The sequence below is a fragment of the Ovis aries genome, chromosome 2 (genome assembly GCF_016772045.2).
Source record: "Ovis aries strain OAR_USU_Benz2616 breed Rambouillet chromosome 2, ARS-UI_Ramb_v3.0, whole genome shotgun sequence".
Classification (NCBI taxonomy): domain Eukaryota; kingdom Metazoa; phylum Chordata; class Mammalia; order Artiodactyla; family Bovidae; genus Ovis; species Ovis aries.
Window position 1 is genome coordinate 140,086,182 of NC_056055.1, and position 16,651 is coordinate 140,102,832.

The following is a 16,651-nucleotide window of genomic DNA, read 5'->3' on the forward strand; positions in this document are numbered from 1 at the left end:
GTATGTTAAAGGGACAAAGGAATGAAATGAAAGAGTTCCAAGAGACCAAACAACCTAGAACAGTTTGAGCAATAAAATAATACAGTATTGGATTATGATCCAAACTATAAAATAAATATCCATAATTCCATAGTGATATAAATAAATAATTATATAAAGAAATAATTAGGTTGGCTTTACCCCAATACAAAATGGCTTTGGTGTTAAAAAAATTTTTTAAACAAAAAAGTACATAATTAGGGACAAACAGATAAATGCATTCATGAAGAATTCCCTTACTTTGCCCTTAAAGAAGTGGAGTGTGGGATGTGCATAAATACTTCCTTCTAAAGAGGACAGGATGAAAATCAGGGAAAGGAGCAATTGCTATGTAACAACGTGTCAAAAATGACTTCAGCCAGATGGTCAAAATTAACATCAGCATAAGTCATGTTGACAGTACGTACTGTTGATATGGTGTGAGGATTATGGCTGTTTACCTCTGTCATCTTGCCCCCATGAAACCCTAGTCAAATAATGAAAAAAAAATTAGACAAATCTTAGTTGAGGGGCATTGTACAAAGCCTCTGACTAGTACTCTTCAGAGCTGTCAAAGTCACCCAAACCAAAAATAACGTCTGAAAAACTGTCCCAGCCAATGAGTGTTTAAGGAGACATGATGACTAAGTATAATGTAACCCTGGATGGGATCCTGGAATAGAAAGAGGGCATTAGGTAAAAGAAAATCCAAAAAAGTATGGACTTTAGTTCCTAAATCAATATCAATAATGGCTCATTGATTGTTACAAATGCACCGTACTAATCTAAGTTGTTTATAATAAAAAAATTAGACAAATACGCTAATATGCGTATTATAATACAAATATGCGTTTTATAATACGCTAAAATGGTTGTAGGATGTATGGGAGCTCTCTGTACTATCTTTGCAATTTTTATGTAAATCTATTCTACAATTAAAAAGTTTATTTTAAAAAGACTTTGAGAAATACAAAGTTTATTGGAGGAGTTATGACCGTAATCAAAGACCTACTACCACGAAGTGAAAATGTTAATGAAGGTGAGTGTCTGATGGAATAGGATTACAGGAAAGAAAGAGAAGCTCTGGGAAAGAAAGAGGTGATTTTCTCACAAAAGAGAAAATATTCGAGCTGAGGCTTGAGGAGAAAATAGCAGTTGGTCAACTGGAGAGAAGAGAGAAATTAAGTACTTTCCTCGTTCAGTTTGCATCTACTTAAACATTGCTGAAGCATAAGAACTGAGATGCATATTCTGCACTTTGAAATACTTCTTAGCATGCCCCATCTTAATGTCTGTTTCTCTTGACTGAATTCTTATAGTCCTTTGCCTATGGCATTGTCCAGTTACTAAGAAGATGATACTAGCAGAAGTAGGTTTTAGATGAATTTTTGATTCTGTTCTTGATCTAAAGGCCTGAATTCTATCTTCAAGCTTTAGTTGCTACAGACCTTTTGATTGCACTTTCAGTTTCTCATCCTTGAACTAGTGAAATTTGAGAGCAGATGATTCTTTGTTATGAGATGGGAGAGAGGATAAGGTGGAAGGAAAGGTTTGTCCTGTTCCTTGTAGGATGTTGAGCAACATCCCTCGTTTCTACCCACTAGATGACAGTACAACTTCCAGTTACAGCAACTAAGTGAAAGAAAGTGAAATTATCAGTTGCTCAATCATGTCCAACTCTTTGTGACCCCATGGACTGTAGCCCTCCAGGCTCCTCTGTCCATGGAATTCTCCAGACAAGAATACTGGAGCGGGTTGCCATTCCCTTCTCCAGGGGATCTTCCTGACCCAGGGATTGAACCCACGTCTCCCACAATGCCAGGTAGATTCTTTGCCATCTGAGTCAGCAGGGAAGCCACAGCAACCAAAAAGGTTTGCAAATATTGCCAACTTCTCAGGTGTCACTAGTGGTAAAGAATCCACCTGCTAATTTAGGAGATGCCAGAGATGCTGGTTTGATCCTTGGGTCAGGAAGATCCTTTGGAGTGAGAAATGACAACCCACTGCAGTATTCTTGCCTGGAAAATTCCATGGACAGAGGAGTCTGGTGGATTAGTCTGTGGGTCTGCAAAGAGCTGGACATGACTGAGTAACTAAGCACACACCCCCCTGGGACATTAGAGAAATAATGCTCATTTTATAACTCAGATTGCAACTTTAATTGTAGGCCTTCAAGGCAAGGATAGCTAGAGAGGTTAAAACTCTGATATACCTTGAGGATGCTTTTAATAGCATGCAAGATCTCAAGATCTCTTCAGAGTAAGTTGCATCTTATACTGTTTTATTTCATTTGTTCACTTATTTAATCTGCATACATTTATTGATTGGCTTGCCATGTATCAGATCCCAAGTCAAGTTCTGAGAATTTGGTGTTGACTAAGACAAAGCTTTGGATACCTGATGTGAAGAACTGACTCATTGGAAAAGACGCTGATGTTGGGAAAGACTGAAGGCAGGAGGAAAAGGGAACGACACAGGACAAGATGGTTGAATGGCATTTCCAGCTTGATGAATATGAAGTCTGAGCAAGCTCCAGCAGATAGTGAAGGACAGGGAAGCCTGGTGTGCTGCAGTCCATGGGGTTGCAAAGAGTTGGACATGACTGGGCAACTGAACAACAACAGGCTATAAAGGAGTTGGATTGTCTTCAGTTCAGTTCAGTTGCTGTCATGTCCAACTCTGTGACCCTATGGACTGTTGCATGCCAGGCTTCCTGACCTTCACTATATCCTGGAGCTTGCTCAAACTCATGTCCATCAAGTCGGTGATGCTATCTACCATCTCTTTTCCAATGAGTTGGCTCTTTGCATCAGGTGAACAAATTACTGGAGCTTCAGCTTCAGTCTCAGACATTCCAATAGATATTCAGGGTTGATTTCCTTTAGGTGTGACTGGTTTGATCTCCTTGTAATCCAAGGGACTCTCAAGAGTCCCTTAATAGGGAACCTGGCTGAATTCTGAAGCAGGTCTCCAAGCAAAGTTGTTTGTGGAAGACTGGAATTATGTCTAATGGTGATACTGAGATAGTTGTCCTACTTGATTTCACCTGAAGCATGATGCATGGATGCTGACTTTATATAGGCTCTTTCTTCATGTATGTAGTACTCCTTATCACAGACCTCTCTGTGGCCCTCCAGCCCTTTCATAACCCCTGAGATTAGAGATGCACCTTGGGAATTGTATTGGTCTTGGGTATATTCAAAAGCAGAGACATTAGTTTGCTGACTAAGGTCCATCTAGTCAAGGCTATGGTTTTTCCTGTGGTCATGTATGGATGTGAAATTTGGACTGTGAAGAAGGCTGAGCGCTGAAGAATTGATGCTTTTGAACTGTGGTGTTGGAGAAGACTCTTGAGAGTCCCTTGGACTGCAAGGAGATCCAGCCAGTCCATTCTGAAGGAGATCAGTCCTGGGTGTTCTTTGGAAGGACTGATGTTGAAGCTGAAACTCTAGTACTTTGGCCACCTCATGCAAAGAGTTGACTCATTGGAAAAGACATTGATGCTGGGAGGGATTGGGGACAGGAGGAGAAGAGGACGACCGAGGATGAGATGGCTGGATAGCATCACGGACTCGATGGACGTGAATCTGAGTGAACTCCGGGAGTTGGTGATGGCCAGGGAGGCCTGGCGTGCTGCGATTCATGGGGTTGCAAAGAGTCGGACACACGACTGAGCGACTGAACTGAACTGAACTGGGCTCTCAAGAGTCATTATCCAGGCAGCTGTTTTCACTGACCTTTTTCTATGGAAATTGCTCCTGAGAGAGAGGAATTTGAAAGTGGGAGGCTAACCAAGTTGACCCTGCTACTGTATTTCTAGCCCTCCTCACGATGCACTATCAAGTACCTCTGCACATACTCTTGACTGGCGCTTGTGGTACCATCACCATCTGAACATGTATGCCTGCCTTAGGCCCACCTGATTCTCAGGGCTTCTGGCCATCCTGTCTTTAAATCCTAAATTTTTCAGGCAAATCCTAATTCTATTGAATTTTTTTTTTCAATCAGTGAGACTCATTAGATACTCAACTGTTTCTTTAAACTTCTGCCAAGATGTTCCCTATGACTGTATTTTCAAAGAAAGAGGATTGCCTTGTCATATTATACCTGGTATCTCTGTTTTTGGTTTAGAAGACATGGCTGCTGCCTTAGTTGTCCTTGTAGGTCTTGCTGTGGCTTTTCCAGGCCTGGTTACCCACAAGGAAAAGTGTTGGCTCAGGACTGCTTATGGCTCATGGCTCAGGATGCAGTTCTGAGACTGGCAAATAAAAAGTTGGAAAAAACAAATGAACGATGTCCTTTCTTTGTGAGCGGCAGTTATTATTACATCAGAAGCATACTGGAACTGCTTGATTGGTGAGATACCTGTGGTGTCTTTTTGGCACTTTTGTATGGTTTTGGTCTGGCTCTGTTTTACAGAGGGCAGAAATCCATTCAAGCTTCCTCAGGGAAAAGGAGGATGATTTTAAGGGTAATCTAGGTTAGGAACTAGACCTGGAGTGCTGTCAGGAATTTAGATAGCCCCGTGAAACTCTGCCTTATCCCCCTCAGGCACCTTATTCTCACCCTCAAGGGTGGGAAAGCAGACAGTGTGTTTGCGAAACCAGGTGGAAGCCAATGTGGCTATGGACAGATTGTCACATGAGGGTCACGAGATAGCCAGTGGCCAGATCATTCAAGAGCTTGTAGCAATGCAAAAATCTTTGAATTTTATTCCAGTGAGAATGGGGAAACTATTGAAGTGTTAAGACCAAGTGATTGATACAGTCTTGTGGAAGTCGCTCAGTCGTATCCAGTTCTTTGCGATGCCCTGGACTATACAGTCCGTGGAATTCTCTAGGCCAGAATACTGGAGTGGGTAGCCTTTTCCTTCTCCAGGGGATCTTCCTAACCCAGGGATCGAACCTAGGTCTCCTGCACTGGAGGCAGATTCTTTACCAGCTGAGCCACAGTGGAAGCTGATATGGTCTGGATGACTGCAAAAAATTACTCTGGCATCAGAGTGAAAAAATTTGAGGAGGCTAAGGGAATACAACAAGTGTTGTGTCAAAGAGCTGGGCTGGGGAAATCAAGAGAGCTATGAGGGGGTATTGAAGAGTCTCCTAAGGCAGTAGGGGTAGTTAGGGAAGGCTTCCTGGAAGAAGAGAGATTTCAGATGAGACTGGAAATTTGAGAAAGTCGAGTAAGACCTAACCAGATGAAGGGAAGGATTGGTAGGAGAATAATACTTTAGACAGAGGGAATAGTAGGAGCAAATCCTGGGAGACAAGAGAGGAATTGTCCTTGTGGAATTTCTGACTTGATGCAAAGTTTTTACAACTTGATAAAAAATCATTTGAATATAATTTTAAGCTCACAGAAATGTTGCAGTAGTGCAAGAGACATTGCCCTTTGCCCATGTGCTCACTTTCTCTCTTCCTAATTTATAAATTTTGAAATTATGTTTCTGGATGTATTTATATTTTGTCTGGGTCTCTCAGGTGGGATCTTACTTCCCAGACCAGGGATTGAATCCCAGCCCCAGCAGGGAAGGTGCAGAGTCTGAAACATTGGACCACAAGGAATTTCCATTCCTGAACCCTTAAATATTTTAGGATATGTTCCCTATAAACAAGGACATTATCTTTTACAACCAATATGAGACATTATAGGATATTATTATTCAATCTATAGCCCACGTTAAAATGCCTCTGATTTTCCCAATAATGTCCTTTGGAGCTATTTCCCCTGCTCGTCCAAGTCCAACCCAAGCCTGTGCATTGCACTTAATTGTCTTATCTCTAAAAATCCCCTCAGCTTACAGTATGTGCCTGTTTGGATTTTTCTGATGCTTTCTCATGACTGTGTTGTGCATTTGTGTAGGTATACCCTGTGGTATCTGCTTTGTTTACCCTATGTCTAGCTTCTGTAATCTTGATGCATCTGTCCTTGCCTGCATTTGCTGGATATACCTTGTCCTAATAATGTAGTGAGTCACCTTGCCTTGATCTCCTGCCTCCTCCAGAGTTGGGGGTGGGGGATGGTGTTATGTTCAAATACAAGGACATTATGTTCAAATACTAACTATACTATCCTAAACCTGCTTACCTGGCCTGTCTATTCCCTGTTCCTTCCCGTGGAAACAGTAAAGGTGCTTGCCCCCAGTTCCCTCCTTTTGCTCTTGGAGTGATGACTTTGGCGGTTGCCTGGATGGGTTCCAATGTCCTGACCTGTATTCCCTCTTCTGGGATCTGTGAGTATAATAAACTGTCTTTTCAATGGCTCTCTCCTGATCTGTTGACCTTAACATACCTAAGTAATGGTAGCTTAGATGGTAAAGAATCTGCCTACAATGTAGGCAACCAGGGTTCCATTCCTGAGTCAGGAAGAGCCCCTGGAGAAAGGAATGGCAATCCACTCCAGTAGTCTGCCTGGAGAATCCCATGAACAAAGGAGCCTGGTGGGCTATAGTCCATGGGTTCACAAAGAGTTGGACATGACTGAGTGACTAACACACAACACATACACGTTAAAACACCTGCCAGGTTCTAAACTTGTTACTATTACTCTAATTAATAAGTAGTTTATGGAGAGATACTTCAAACTTTTTTGACTGAGATGCATAACAAGAAATATATTTTACATTGTGGAATGTCTATTTCACAAGAGTTTTGTGAAACAACACATATCCTCTCCATATGAAAGTTATTTTAATTTCTATTCTGCTCTGTTTTATTTGAAAATAATTCTTGTCTGTACTACGTTGATTTCATAACCCTCTAATAGTTAATTACCTTTGTCTGAAAGCACTAGTCTGGTGGAAGTATCACTCTGATCATCTGCTTCCATTCCCATCTGTGGAATGGAAAATAGATGTGACAGGGCAGACTGATAGCAAGGACTCCATTATAAGGATCTAGCCATAATTCAGGTGAGAGAGTTGTGCTATTGGCAACGAGATTGAGAAAAATGATTGATTTGAGAAGAAGTGATTGGATTGAGGAACTTGTATATGGAGTACAGAAGAGAAAGGGGTCAAAAAGAACAATTTCTCGGACTTCCCTGGTGGTCCAGTGGCTAGCACTGCAAGCTCCCAATGCAGGGGGCCCAAGTTTGATCCCTGGTTGGAGGAACTAGATCTCAGAAGCCACAACTAAAAAGATCCCACATGGTGCAATTAAGACCTATCACAGCAAAATAAAAATAAATATTTTTTAAAAATGACAATTTTAGCCTTGGCCTGTGGGGTGGATGGTGGTGCCCCTTACTGAGATAAGAAACACTAAAGGTTTATAGTTCAGGCTCCATCATGCTAAGTTTGAACTCTTATGGACATTGGATTGGAACTGTCCAGTGAACAGTTAGCTCTGTGGCACCAAGAGGCAAATCTGGGTTAGATTATTAGCAAGCTGGAGTTGGACTGTACTCAAGAAGTTTTTCCACTCCCTGTCCACTACAGGAAGCAGAAGTTAAGTCAGAATAGTAACAAATGCTTTGAAAATATTTCTAGTAGTTTGGCACTGAGATGCATAAAAAATAAAGTCAAAAATATACTTAGGAAATCAATGAATACAAATTTAGTAGAATAAATCTCACTTTTCAGCACTTTCCTCTCTTTTGGTTAACGGGCACTGTAAAGTCCTCTTTGTACAGATGTAGAGAGAGATGTGGAACATAAAGAAATTTTGCATTATATAGAAACTTGTGTTCTATGAAACAGTGCTGCCGTAAATCAAAACTGAGCTAGCCTGCGCTTTCCCGGATGCTAGTCCTTAGTTTTAATCCCCCAAATCTAACAACAGGCATTCTCAGGTATAGATACCGAGATAAAAACTGGCGCACGGTGCAGGCTGTAAAAAGATGTCTGGTTTTAAGTGGCATGAGTTTGGTATTGCACTGAAAAATTGGGGTTTTCTAGTGGGAAAGAGTGTAGATGTGCGAGTTTACATACAGTGTTGGGATTGATAGGCTGTGTTTCATTATTGGTCCCTCATCCTTTATCCCCACCTCTTCATCTGCTCCCCTCCCTCCAGTCCTCCCTCCATTCTTCCCCTCTTCTCTGGCGTTTTTCTGGGATTAACGGCGGGGTCGGCCCTATACACAAACGCAGCTGGTTCGTACGGTCAGCCTGAGCCCTGCTGTGCAACCACGTCAGGAATTCCAGTAAGTTGGCAACACTGCAGCACAAAGACAACAACAATGAGGGAAACCCTTCAGTGCAGAAAGGAATGTTTGGAGCCCGCGCTGCTACACAGAGAAAGGACACAAACACCGCCCCCACGCCCGCCCCCTCGCCCCCGATCGCGCCTGCGCTCCCTCTCCCGCACCTCCAGCACCCCACGCGCGCCCCGGGCTGGACGCAGCCCCTCCGGCGCCCCGGGAGCCCCCACCCGCGCACCGCCTGGGGCGCGCGCCTCCCCAGCGCCCGCAGCGGCTCTTTGTAATTGTAGTGCGGGGACGCTCATTGACTATGCAGGGCGGCCCCGGCGGGCGTCGGAGTGCTCTGACCCCGGCGCGGTCTCGTACCATCGCCCCGGCCGCCCGGAACCGGCATAAATCACCCACCGAGACTAAAATGCAGCTTCTCGCCCCCTCGCCGCCTCCCTCCTCCCGCTCGCCTCGTCCCCCTGACTTCCCAGCCCCCCATGCCCTTCGGGTCCCCAATCCTGCCTCCTCCGCGGCGCCGCCCAGCGCCAGAGGCTGCGCAGGGAGGCAAATAGCGTCCCAGTGACTTCGGTCCGGGCCGAGAACTCTGGATTCCCAGTTCTTGAGAAGAAAGCTGCTAGATCTCTCCCGCCCCTGCTCGCACCTTACTCTTTTTTAAGTCAAAGTTTTCTCTATCTGGGTCTATTTCTCTCATCTTGTCTTTCAAAAGTAGTATCTATTTCCCCTTCCCCTTCCGCTCAAAGCTTCACCAGCCACTAAGTCCTGGACTGTTTGGGGTCAGTAGAGTTCCACAGAGTCTCTCAAGATCCAGGCTCGGGGAGAAGGGGTGGCAGTATCTGGGTCGGGGACTACGTGGGTGCTGGGCTGTCGTCTTCACGGCCATGTCTCCTCTGAGAGAAGGGCTCCTGACTGAAAGGGCTCCAGGACCAGGGCCTGGCTCCGGGGTAAGGAAATTCCGGGGTGACCCTTGGCCTAGAAACGGTTCCTCCTCACATAGGGCTCCACGTGGCCAGGAAAGAGGTTGCACGGACCCTCCTTCTTTCTGTGGGCACTGGAGCCACGTATCGGCTGAGGACGATGCTCAAGTTTCTCTCACAGTGCTCTTTGGGGCTCCCTCCTCCAGGCCCCGCCAGCCTGGCTAACGCTGCCCCCAAAGAAAGGAGTGGCGGGATTCTCTGAACCCCTTTAGTTTCTCCCTCACATGAAAGGGCACCTGCACCGTCGAGAAGACGTTCATTCTTTCAGTTTTGCTTCAAAATGATCAGATTTGTAAGAAGCACGACCTGGCCGTGACACCTGTAGACGTGGTGCGTAAGAAAATCTCAACAAGGATCCGACGCGCCCCCATCACCCCAACATTGATCTAACTCCCCCCGTAACTCGTGAAAACATAGCGCACGCCATCTCAGCGCCCAGCTCTACAGGGGAAACCCGGGTGTCTGAGGGAGCTTGAGGATTGTAGACTAGAGAATAAAATAGCCACAAGTCTCGATCGAGCAAGCTCTCCATTCCTCTTTCCCCTTCCCTCCTCCTCCTTCCCTTATTTTCCCTTTTCAAAACCTGTATAGGTGGCCGACATCCTGTGGACCGCCTAGCCTACTTCTGTGAGGAGACCAATCCTGCCCGCGTGTGATTGTGTCAGTGTAAGTGTGTGACGGTGATGAGCGTGTGTGCGCGTATGAATGAGAGTGTGTACCTGGGAAGTGTGCGTGTGAGCGGGTGCGTGTGCGCGCGCGGCTGTGTCTGTAGGAGTGCATGCTTGAGAGTGCACGCGTGTGTTCGGGTCCCGACTCCTCTCGAAGCTGCAAAGTGCAGGGGGCGGGCCGGGCGGCAGGGGGCCTGCCCCGCGGGATTCCCGCAGGCTAGTTCCGGGGCGGGCGGGTCTAAAGGGCTTTATGCATGGTCTGGAGGGTGGGGACTGGCGCCGGTAGAAAACGCGATTCCTCGGGCGCGGGTCCCGGCTTTCTGCCACTAGAAGCCCGCAGAGGTGCGGCCCTGAAAGAGCGCTCCCCAGTGGAGGCGCTGCAGTGCCGAGTGCGACGCGCGCCCACCTCCCGGGGAAGGAACGGCGAGGCCGGGGACCCGGACAGTCGCTGGGATGGAGCGCTGGGCGGCGGCGGCAGCGAGCACGCTGCTGCTGGCTTTCGCCGCCTGCCTGGCGCCGGCCAGTGGCGGAGGTAAGCGTCTACCGGTCCGAGCTCCGCGCCGAGTGCGGGACTTCCCTGGCTGCGGCAGGGTCGGGTCCGCGGGCGAGCGGAGGGGGCTGCGGCCGGCAGAGGCCAGGAGCGGGAGGCGGCCGGACAGCTCCCTGTGGGGCACTCAGGTTGCCCTGCGTGGGGCCAGCAGGAGCGCACCTCCTTCGCCCGCCCCGGCAGTGAGCTGTCCCAAACTTGAGAAAGCAGCCCCTGCGGTTTCGGTGACAGCACACCCCACAAGGACCCCGCCTTTGTTCCCACGGAGGTTTGTCCCAACCCTCCTGGAAGGTCCTTTGCTGCTCTCCCTGTGAGTCCGCAGCCTGCTCCCCGCGCTGGTTTCTTCTCTCCCGGGCCAAGCGGTCCTCCGCGCTGCTCGGTGCGCAGTTTTCCACCTGCAGCGCCCCGCCCGGGAATCCCTTCGCGCGCCCAGGCTTCGGGCTTGAGCACCCCGCCTTTCCGCAGCAGCGAAACTTGGTCTCGCCGTGACCCCCAAGAGACCGCACCTCGATAAAGATCATTCACTAGCCGAGATAAGGCCGGGAGGTGGGATTGGCCGAGAGAGCGGCTGATACGCTGCAGCATTTTCTTGAAGGGTTTCCCTTTCCAGCCGGGAAGTGGAGGCTTTTGTGTTGATGAATGGGGCTCGTCTGCGCGGCCAGAGTTTTGAGGGCTCGAATGGAGAAAGTTTCTGCGATGAAGCGCTGTAAACTTCTCTCAAGTTGTCGGGAGAGTTTTAGTTTTTCACAGGAACGGAGGCGAGGGGAAGAGGAGGAGGGAGTAGTGGAGAGAATAAAAAGAGTAAGACGGGAGGAGGAGAGAAGACACGTAGAGAGTAAAAGGGAGAGAAGGAGGGGAAAGAGAGAGATCGGGGGCTGGGGTCGGGGAGAAGGAGAGAGAGAGGAAGCTAGGGATGAATGGGAGAGGCGAGGAGGCAGGGGAACAAGCGAGCTCTCTCCCTGGCTTTGCGTTGCTAGGTAGCAGCGAAGAGCTGCGTGTGACCGACCACCAGACAGACAGAGCGGACGCTGCTGCCTCCAAGGGGACTAATCTGTCTGTGGGGACGGGAGACCACCCTCTCCCCCACCACCCCTTCCTCCCGCTTCTTCCTTCTCGGACAACTTAATTGCCCTACAATGAAAATGAAGCCCCTATTGTTGTAGGATTAGCCAAAGCAATACATTGATTTTCCTGGATCACATATTAGGGTTGAAGAGTGGGGACTGCAGAAGCCCCCATTTATGGCAGAGAGAGGGGATGGGCCAGTGGCATGTATTCAAATGGTTAATCTGCTTTCTTTCCTCAATTCTTAGAGTAAGCTCCTTAGAGGGAATCAACTAAGTAATTATACAGCAACTCCTAGCAGTACACATTGCAGACTTCCTGGGAAGAAGTTTGGAAACGCCAACAAACCTCACTGGTCGTGTAAAAATCTTTGGAAAAGGAGGGGAGGCAGGAAGAGAACGTTAATAATTATAACGTTGAAAACCTTTTCTCAGGGTTGGTAACAGAGAAAGAGAATTTATTATTATTGTGGAGGGTTTGTCCTAATTACAGCCACAAGTTTTACTATGTTCTTGTCAGTGCCTGGCAAAAGGAAACCTTGTCTGGATTAAACTGGGATACATCTGGGATGTCCACATACAACCCAAACAGATGTTTTCATCGCTGTGTTAATGTCTTAGTCATCAAATAACCTGTACTTACTCTTCTTGGTAGTTTAGAACCATCCATCTTTCATTCTATAATAATAATCACAGAATAATAATATGTATAGTATATATCATATACTTTTCTGTGGCAGGCCCTGTTCTAAGTATTTTACGCTTGTTGAAATTTAGTCTTTTATCATGCCGCTTTTTAAGTAAGCACTCCTACTGTTTCTATTTTACAGATGGGAAGTGAAGGCATAGACCAGTTAACTTCCCTAAGGTCATATGGCTAGAAAATCACTGTGAGACAATTGCCAGAGATTCTGATTCCAGAGGCTTTAACTAAACTGTTCTAGTATGTGGCTCTTTTGTACTAGAAATGTCATACCCCCTTAGTTACTGTCCACGTGTGAAGTTACTAAAGAAGCCAAGGGACTTTTTGCAAGCACTGTAGAATTTGCTTGCTGCTCATAACTGGATATTTCCAGAAACTCTTTGCATGTTTCTATCCTCACTCTTAGTCTTCCCAATTGATCATTTTTACATACATGTCCTCTGAATATTGTCAACCTGGGGCTTTAACATTTCTAGATTCCTGTTGTATTAATTTTTAACTTAGATGAAGAAGTATGATGACATTGTAAATGCCCTTATTTTAGCATAAAATATTTTAGGTAAGATCACCCTGTAAACTTCATCTCATTAGAAACTGGAAAGTGTTTTGCAGTTAGTCTTTTAAAAAATGTTGCATATCTGTGGCTAGAAATTATTTGCACTGCCCTCTATTTTGCATAATGCACTGCCCTCTATTTTGCATAATGCTTTTTTAAAAATACGGGAGGGCCTGAAGCAATGGCTTCACCTCATTCTAGCTGTGTGACCTTGGGGAAGTCCTTTAACTTTGCATGGCTCAGATTGCTTATCTGTAAAACTGGTATGATAATGGGAGAATCTATTCTGTGACATTTTATGAACATAAGTGGTAAGTGTGCCTTAGCATGGTGTAAGGCATTGTAGACAATGATCATGAACTAATAGCTCTTTTTATTACTTTGATTCACAATACCTTTTCTTGCTTACTGATCATATTTCTAATTTCAAAATGCACATGAGAATATCTTTAAGTATTTTCCACCTAACATTTCTCTGAAGAATTCCCAGATTCCAGGATGTGATTTGAAGTTTTTCAGAAAATGTTATGGTTTCTCAGGACAATGATATTCTTTCATCCAATAGAAGTTTGATTGTGCCCTTAATAGGATCAGGTTTTATGACAATTACATCTTTGGGTACAGTTTATATGCTTAGAAGTGTTGTGTGGCCAGTAGCAAACAGGCAACATTTTGGTTCTATTATGTCTCTATTATCTGTTGCTGCTTTTATTTCACAGCAGTTGGCTTTTCTTTCTCTTAGTGAAGTTCTTCCTTGCCAGTCTTTGGGGCTTCTGCTTAAACTTCCTGTCCCTGCCCTATTTTAATATAAACTTTTATAACCTTTAGATATATATCATTTGGACTGCTTGGCACTATTTTATAGCTAAGTAACTAAACCCTGGTGGAGAAGGAAATGGCAACCCACTCCAGTGTTCTTGCCTGGAGAATCCCAGGGACGGGGGAGCCTGGTGGGCTGCTGTCTATGGGGTCGCACAGAGTCGGACATGACTGAAGCGACTTAGCAGCAACTAAAGCCTGGAGGGAGACTGAAAGGAGTGAAAGGGTGGGGATTAAGTGCCTTACCTAAAGGGCATTGATAGAGCCAGGGTCTGAACCGGAGACTCCTCATTCTTCTACAAGACCTTTTTTAGATGCATGTCCTCTAAATGTCCCCACATTGAGATCTCTAGATTCCTTTTGTGTTGATCCTGAATTATCAGTTGAGGCAAAGTATGATGAAAAGATGATCTTGGGCGAATCTTTAGTTGGGTGGGTTACCTGTCTCAAGCCTAAGCTGAATCTTATGATAGATTGATATAACCATGTGTTTTTAGCTTGATCCAGAACTCCCAAAGTCTGTGCCTCTGGATCCATTTTTTAAAAATTGTGGACCATCAGAGCACATTTCTGAAGAGCTGATAAAACTCAGATATTAATAGTTATAGTCTATTAATTTAGTGATCTTGAGAAATTAAAAAAATCATTACACTGTGGCAATCCACAAACATTTATTAATAAGCATCTACAGTGTGCTAGTAAGACAGCAGTATCAATAAAACAGAAAGGTTAAGGATGATGAGAACTGAAAAGAGAAGTCTAGATTCCACAGTTAAAATGGGGGGCAACTTTGTGTTTAAGATTCTGAGATAGTCATTTTCTAGTTCCTAATAACTCTGGCTAGGATTTCACCAATATTAGATTTGACACATTCCAGCCTCAGTATTTTGGGCTGCTTTTAGAATGATCAGATTGGTAGATGTTTTGAAATGTCAGAGATATTTCTTTGATGTTTCCCATGTTTATAAAGGGCCCGTACAAATGTTCCCTAATTGATTTCTTGACCATTTTAGCATTGTGAGACAAAGTAGGAAAAGTGTAAATTTGGGGATTAGAGAATCTGAATTTGAAAGTTGCCTCTGCCATTTTCTATCTGGGAGATTCATTACAACATACTCAACTGCTCTAGGTTGGTTTTATCTATAAAATGGGCACATGTTTACCTCATAGGATAGTTATGCCAGTTAACTGAAAAGAGTGTGAAATGCTTTTTAGACTGTGAGGTCTCATGTATTTCTATCTATCATGAGTGCCCTTTTCAAGAATTTAACTTTTTCTAAACTTGCGGAGAAGATATTGTATCTTGATATCAACCCCCGCCCCCTTTTTAGTACAAGGGATCTTTAATGATTTTCTTGTGCATCTTTGACACAGTGCTTTATTGGCTACAGCAACTTTACACATTAGTCTGAATTCTCATATTTGTAAATGACAGAAAACTCAGTTAAACTGCTTGAAGCCAAAAGGAAGGAGTATTGAAATATATAGTTGAAAGATAGAGCTGTTAGGTTGAATCATATGGGATTGTTGTTTTCCTAGGTCAGAAGCAGTCAAATTTGGCAATTTGGTTCAACCTAGTATAGTTGGGCCGGAGAAGGCAATGGCACCCCACTCCAGTACTCTTGCCTGGAAAATTCCATGGACGGAGGAGCCTGGTAGGCTGCGGTCCATGGGGTTGCTAAGAGTCGGACACGACTGAGCGACTTCACTTTCACTTTTCACTTTCATGCATTGGAGAAGGACATGGCAACCCACTCTAGTGTTCTTGCCTGGAGAATCCCAGGGATGGGGGAGCCTGGTGGGCTGCTGTCTGCGGGGTCGCACAGGGTCGGACACGACTTAGCAGCAGCAGCAGTATAGTTGGGCGCTCAGGCTACTCCATGTTGATTGGTTTCTCTGTCTCCTGGTTCTGAGATGACTGTGTTCTCTAGCGTGTTCTTCTCTGGTGCCACATCCTTTAATGTTATGTCCGGTGGAAAAAAAAAAAAGTTTTGTCTTAATTATACTCTGCAAAAGTCTCAATTGCATTTCAGGGACTCCTCTTACGTCATAAGCTCATTGGAGAAACAGTCACTATATCCAGGGATATGAAATGTGCCTCTGGCTTAGACTTGAGTCACATGCTTGATCTCTGAAGTCACAGACTGAAGTCTAGACCCCAGAGGGAAAATGAGGTAAGGCCCTCAGGAGAATGGTGAATAGATGTGGAGTTGTAGAAACAACAGATATCTGGAACACCTTATCAGATAAAACCAGTTTTCCATTTTGTGTATGAAGACAGACTTGAAATTTCTTAAGAGTAGGGGATCCTGGGATAACTCAATAATTGAAGAGGGAAAAGGCTTGCAAATATTAAAGCAAGACACTTACATGATGTTGTGTTCTTGTGATCATGTGGCAACTAGAAGGTTGTTTTGTAGCCTAAGGGATTCTTATTTGGAGCTTTACTTTGTGATGGACTGGAATGTTCTGGAAAATGATCTGAGAGATCAAAGTATGGAAACTCTTGAGTCCTTTGTAAGATTTCATTTTTCAGCAAGTCCTAGGCCTTTGTCCCTTTTCCAACTTACTTCATTTGTTTTTATTCCTAAAATGTCCCTTTTCCAGACACTAGAGCTAAGAGAAAGGAGAGAATAGCTGTGAGAAAGAGCTAGAGAGAAAGGAGAGAAGAAGGGTTTGGAGACATATGAAGATGCTTCAAAGGAGACAGAGTGCACTTTGGTGCTCATCTAAGAATCCTTAGCATATACCCTAGGGAACTTCTTCTATAGACAGTGGAACAGGTATCTTTCACACTTCACTGGGTTAATTCAGAAATGCTAAACATTTGCCCTCTATGCCAGTGGTTATTTTGCTGGTCTTTAAGTGTTATTTCTAATATCTCGGTATCATGTACTAAGAAACTGGAAACATCAGTTTTCAGAAAATTTAAAAGTCTCCCCAAGAATACAACAGATTAGACAATGTGAAGTTTCATGTTAAAATCTCTATGCTTTTGGTCATTAGCCCTCAGGTCATGCCTTGACCCCCAGTGTTATTGGAAATAGTGAGAAATGAATGAAAGAAGGAAATGTAATTACCACTCTGTGTGTTGAAAAGTTAAGTCACTGTTATTATGGATACAATGGCTTGTTTATTGTCCAGATCTTGAGAT

At 44.8% G+C, this 16,651-nt stretch overlaps 1 protein-coding gene across 2 annotated transcripts in view; it reads left to right on the plus strand.

Annotated features, from left to right (window-relative positions):
* Nucleotides 1-10,122: 10,122 nt before the first annotated feature.
* The window catches only part of LRP2 (LDL receptor related protein 2), a 182,818-nt gene continuing 176,289 nt past the window's right edge, over nucleotides 10,123-16,651 (plus strand). For both annotated transcript variants that reach the window (XR_006058749.1, XM_042243763.1), the window contains exon 1: nucleotides 10,123-10,340. Coding sequence is in view for 1 of the 2 variants with exons in the window: in XM_042243763.1 (XP_042099697.1) it covers nucleotides 10,262-10,340 (79 nt within the window). In the remaining variant the exon portion in view is untranslated. The remainder of the gene's footprint in view (nucleotides 10,341-16,651) is intronic.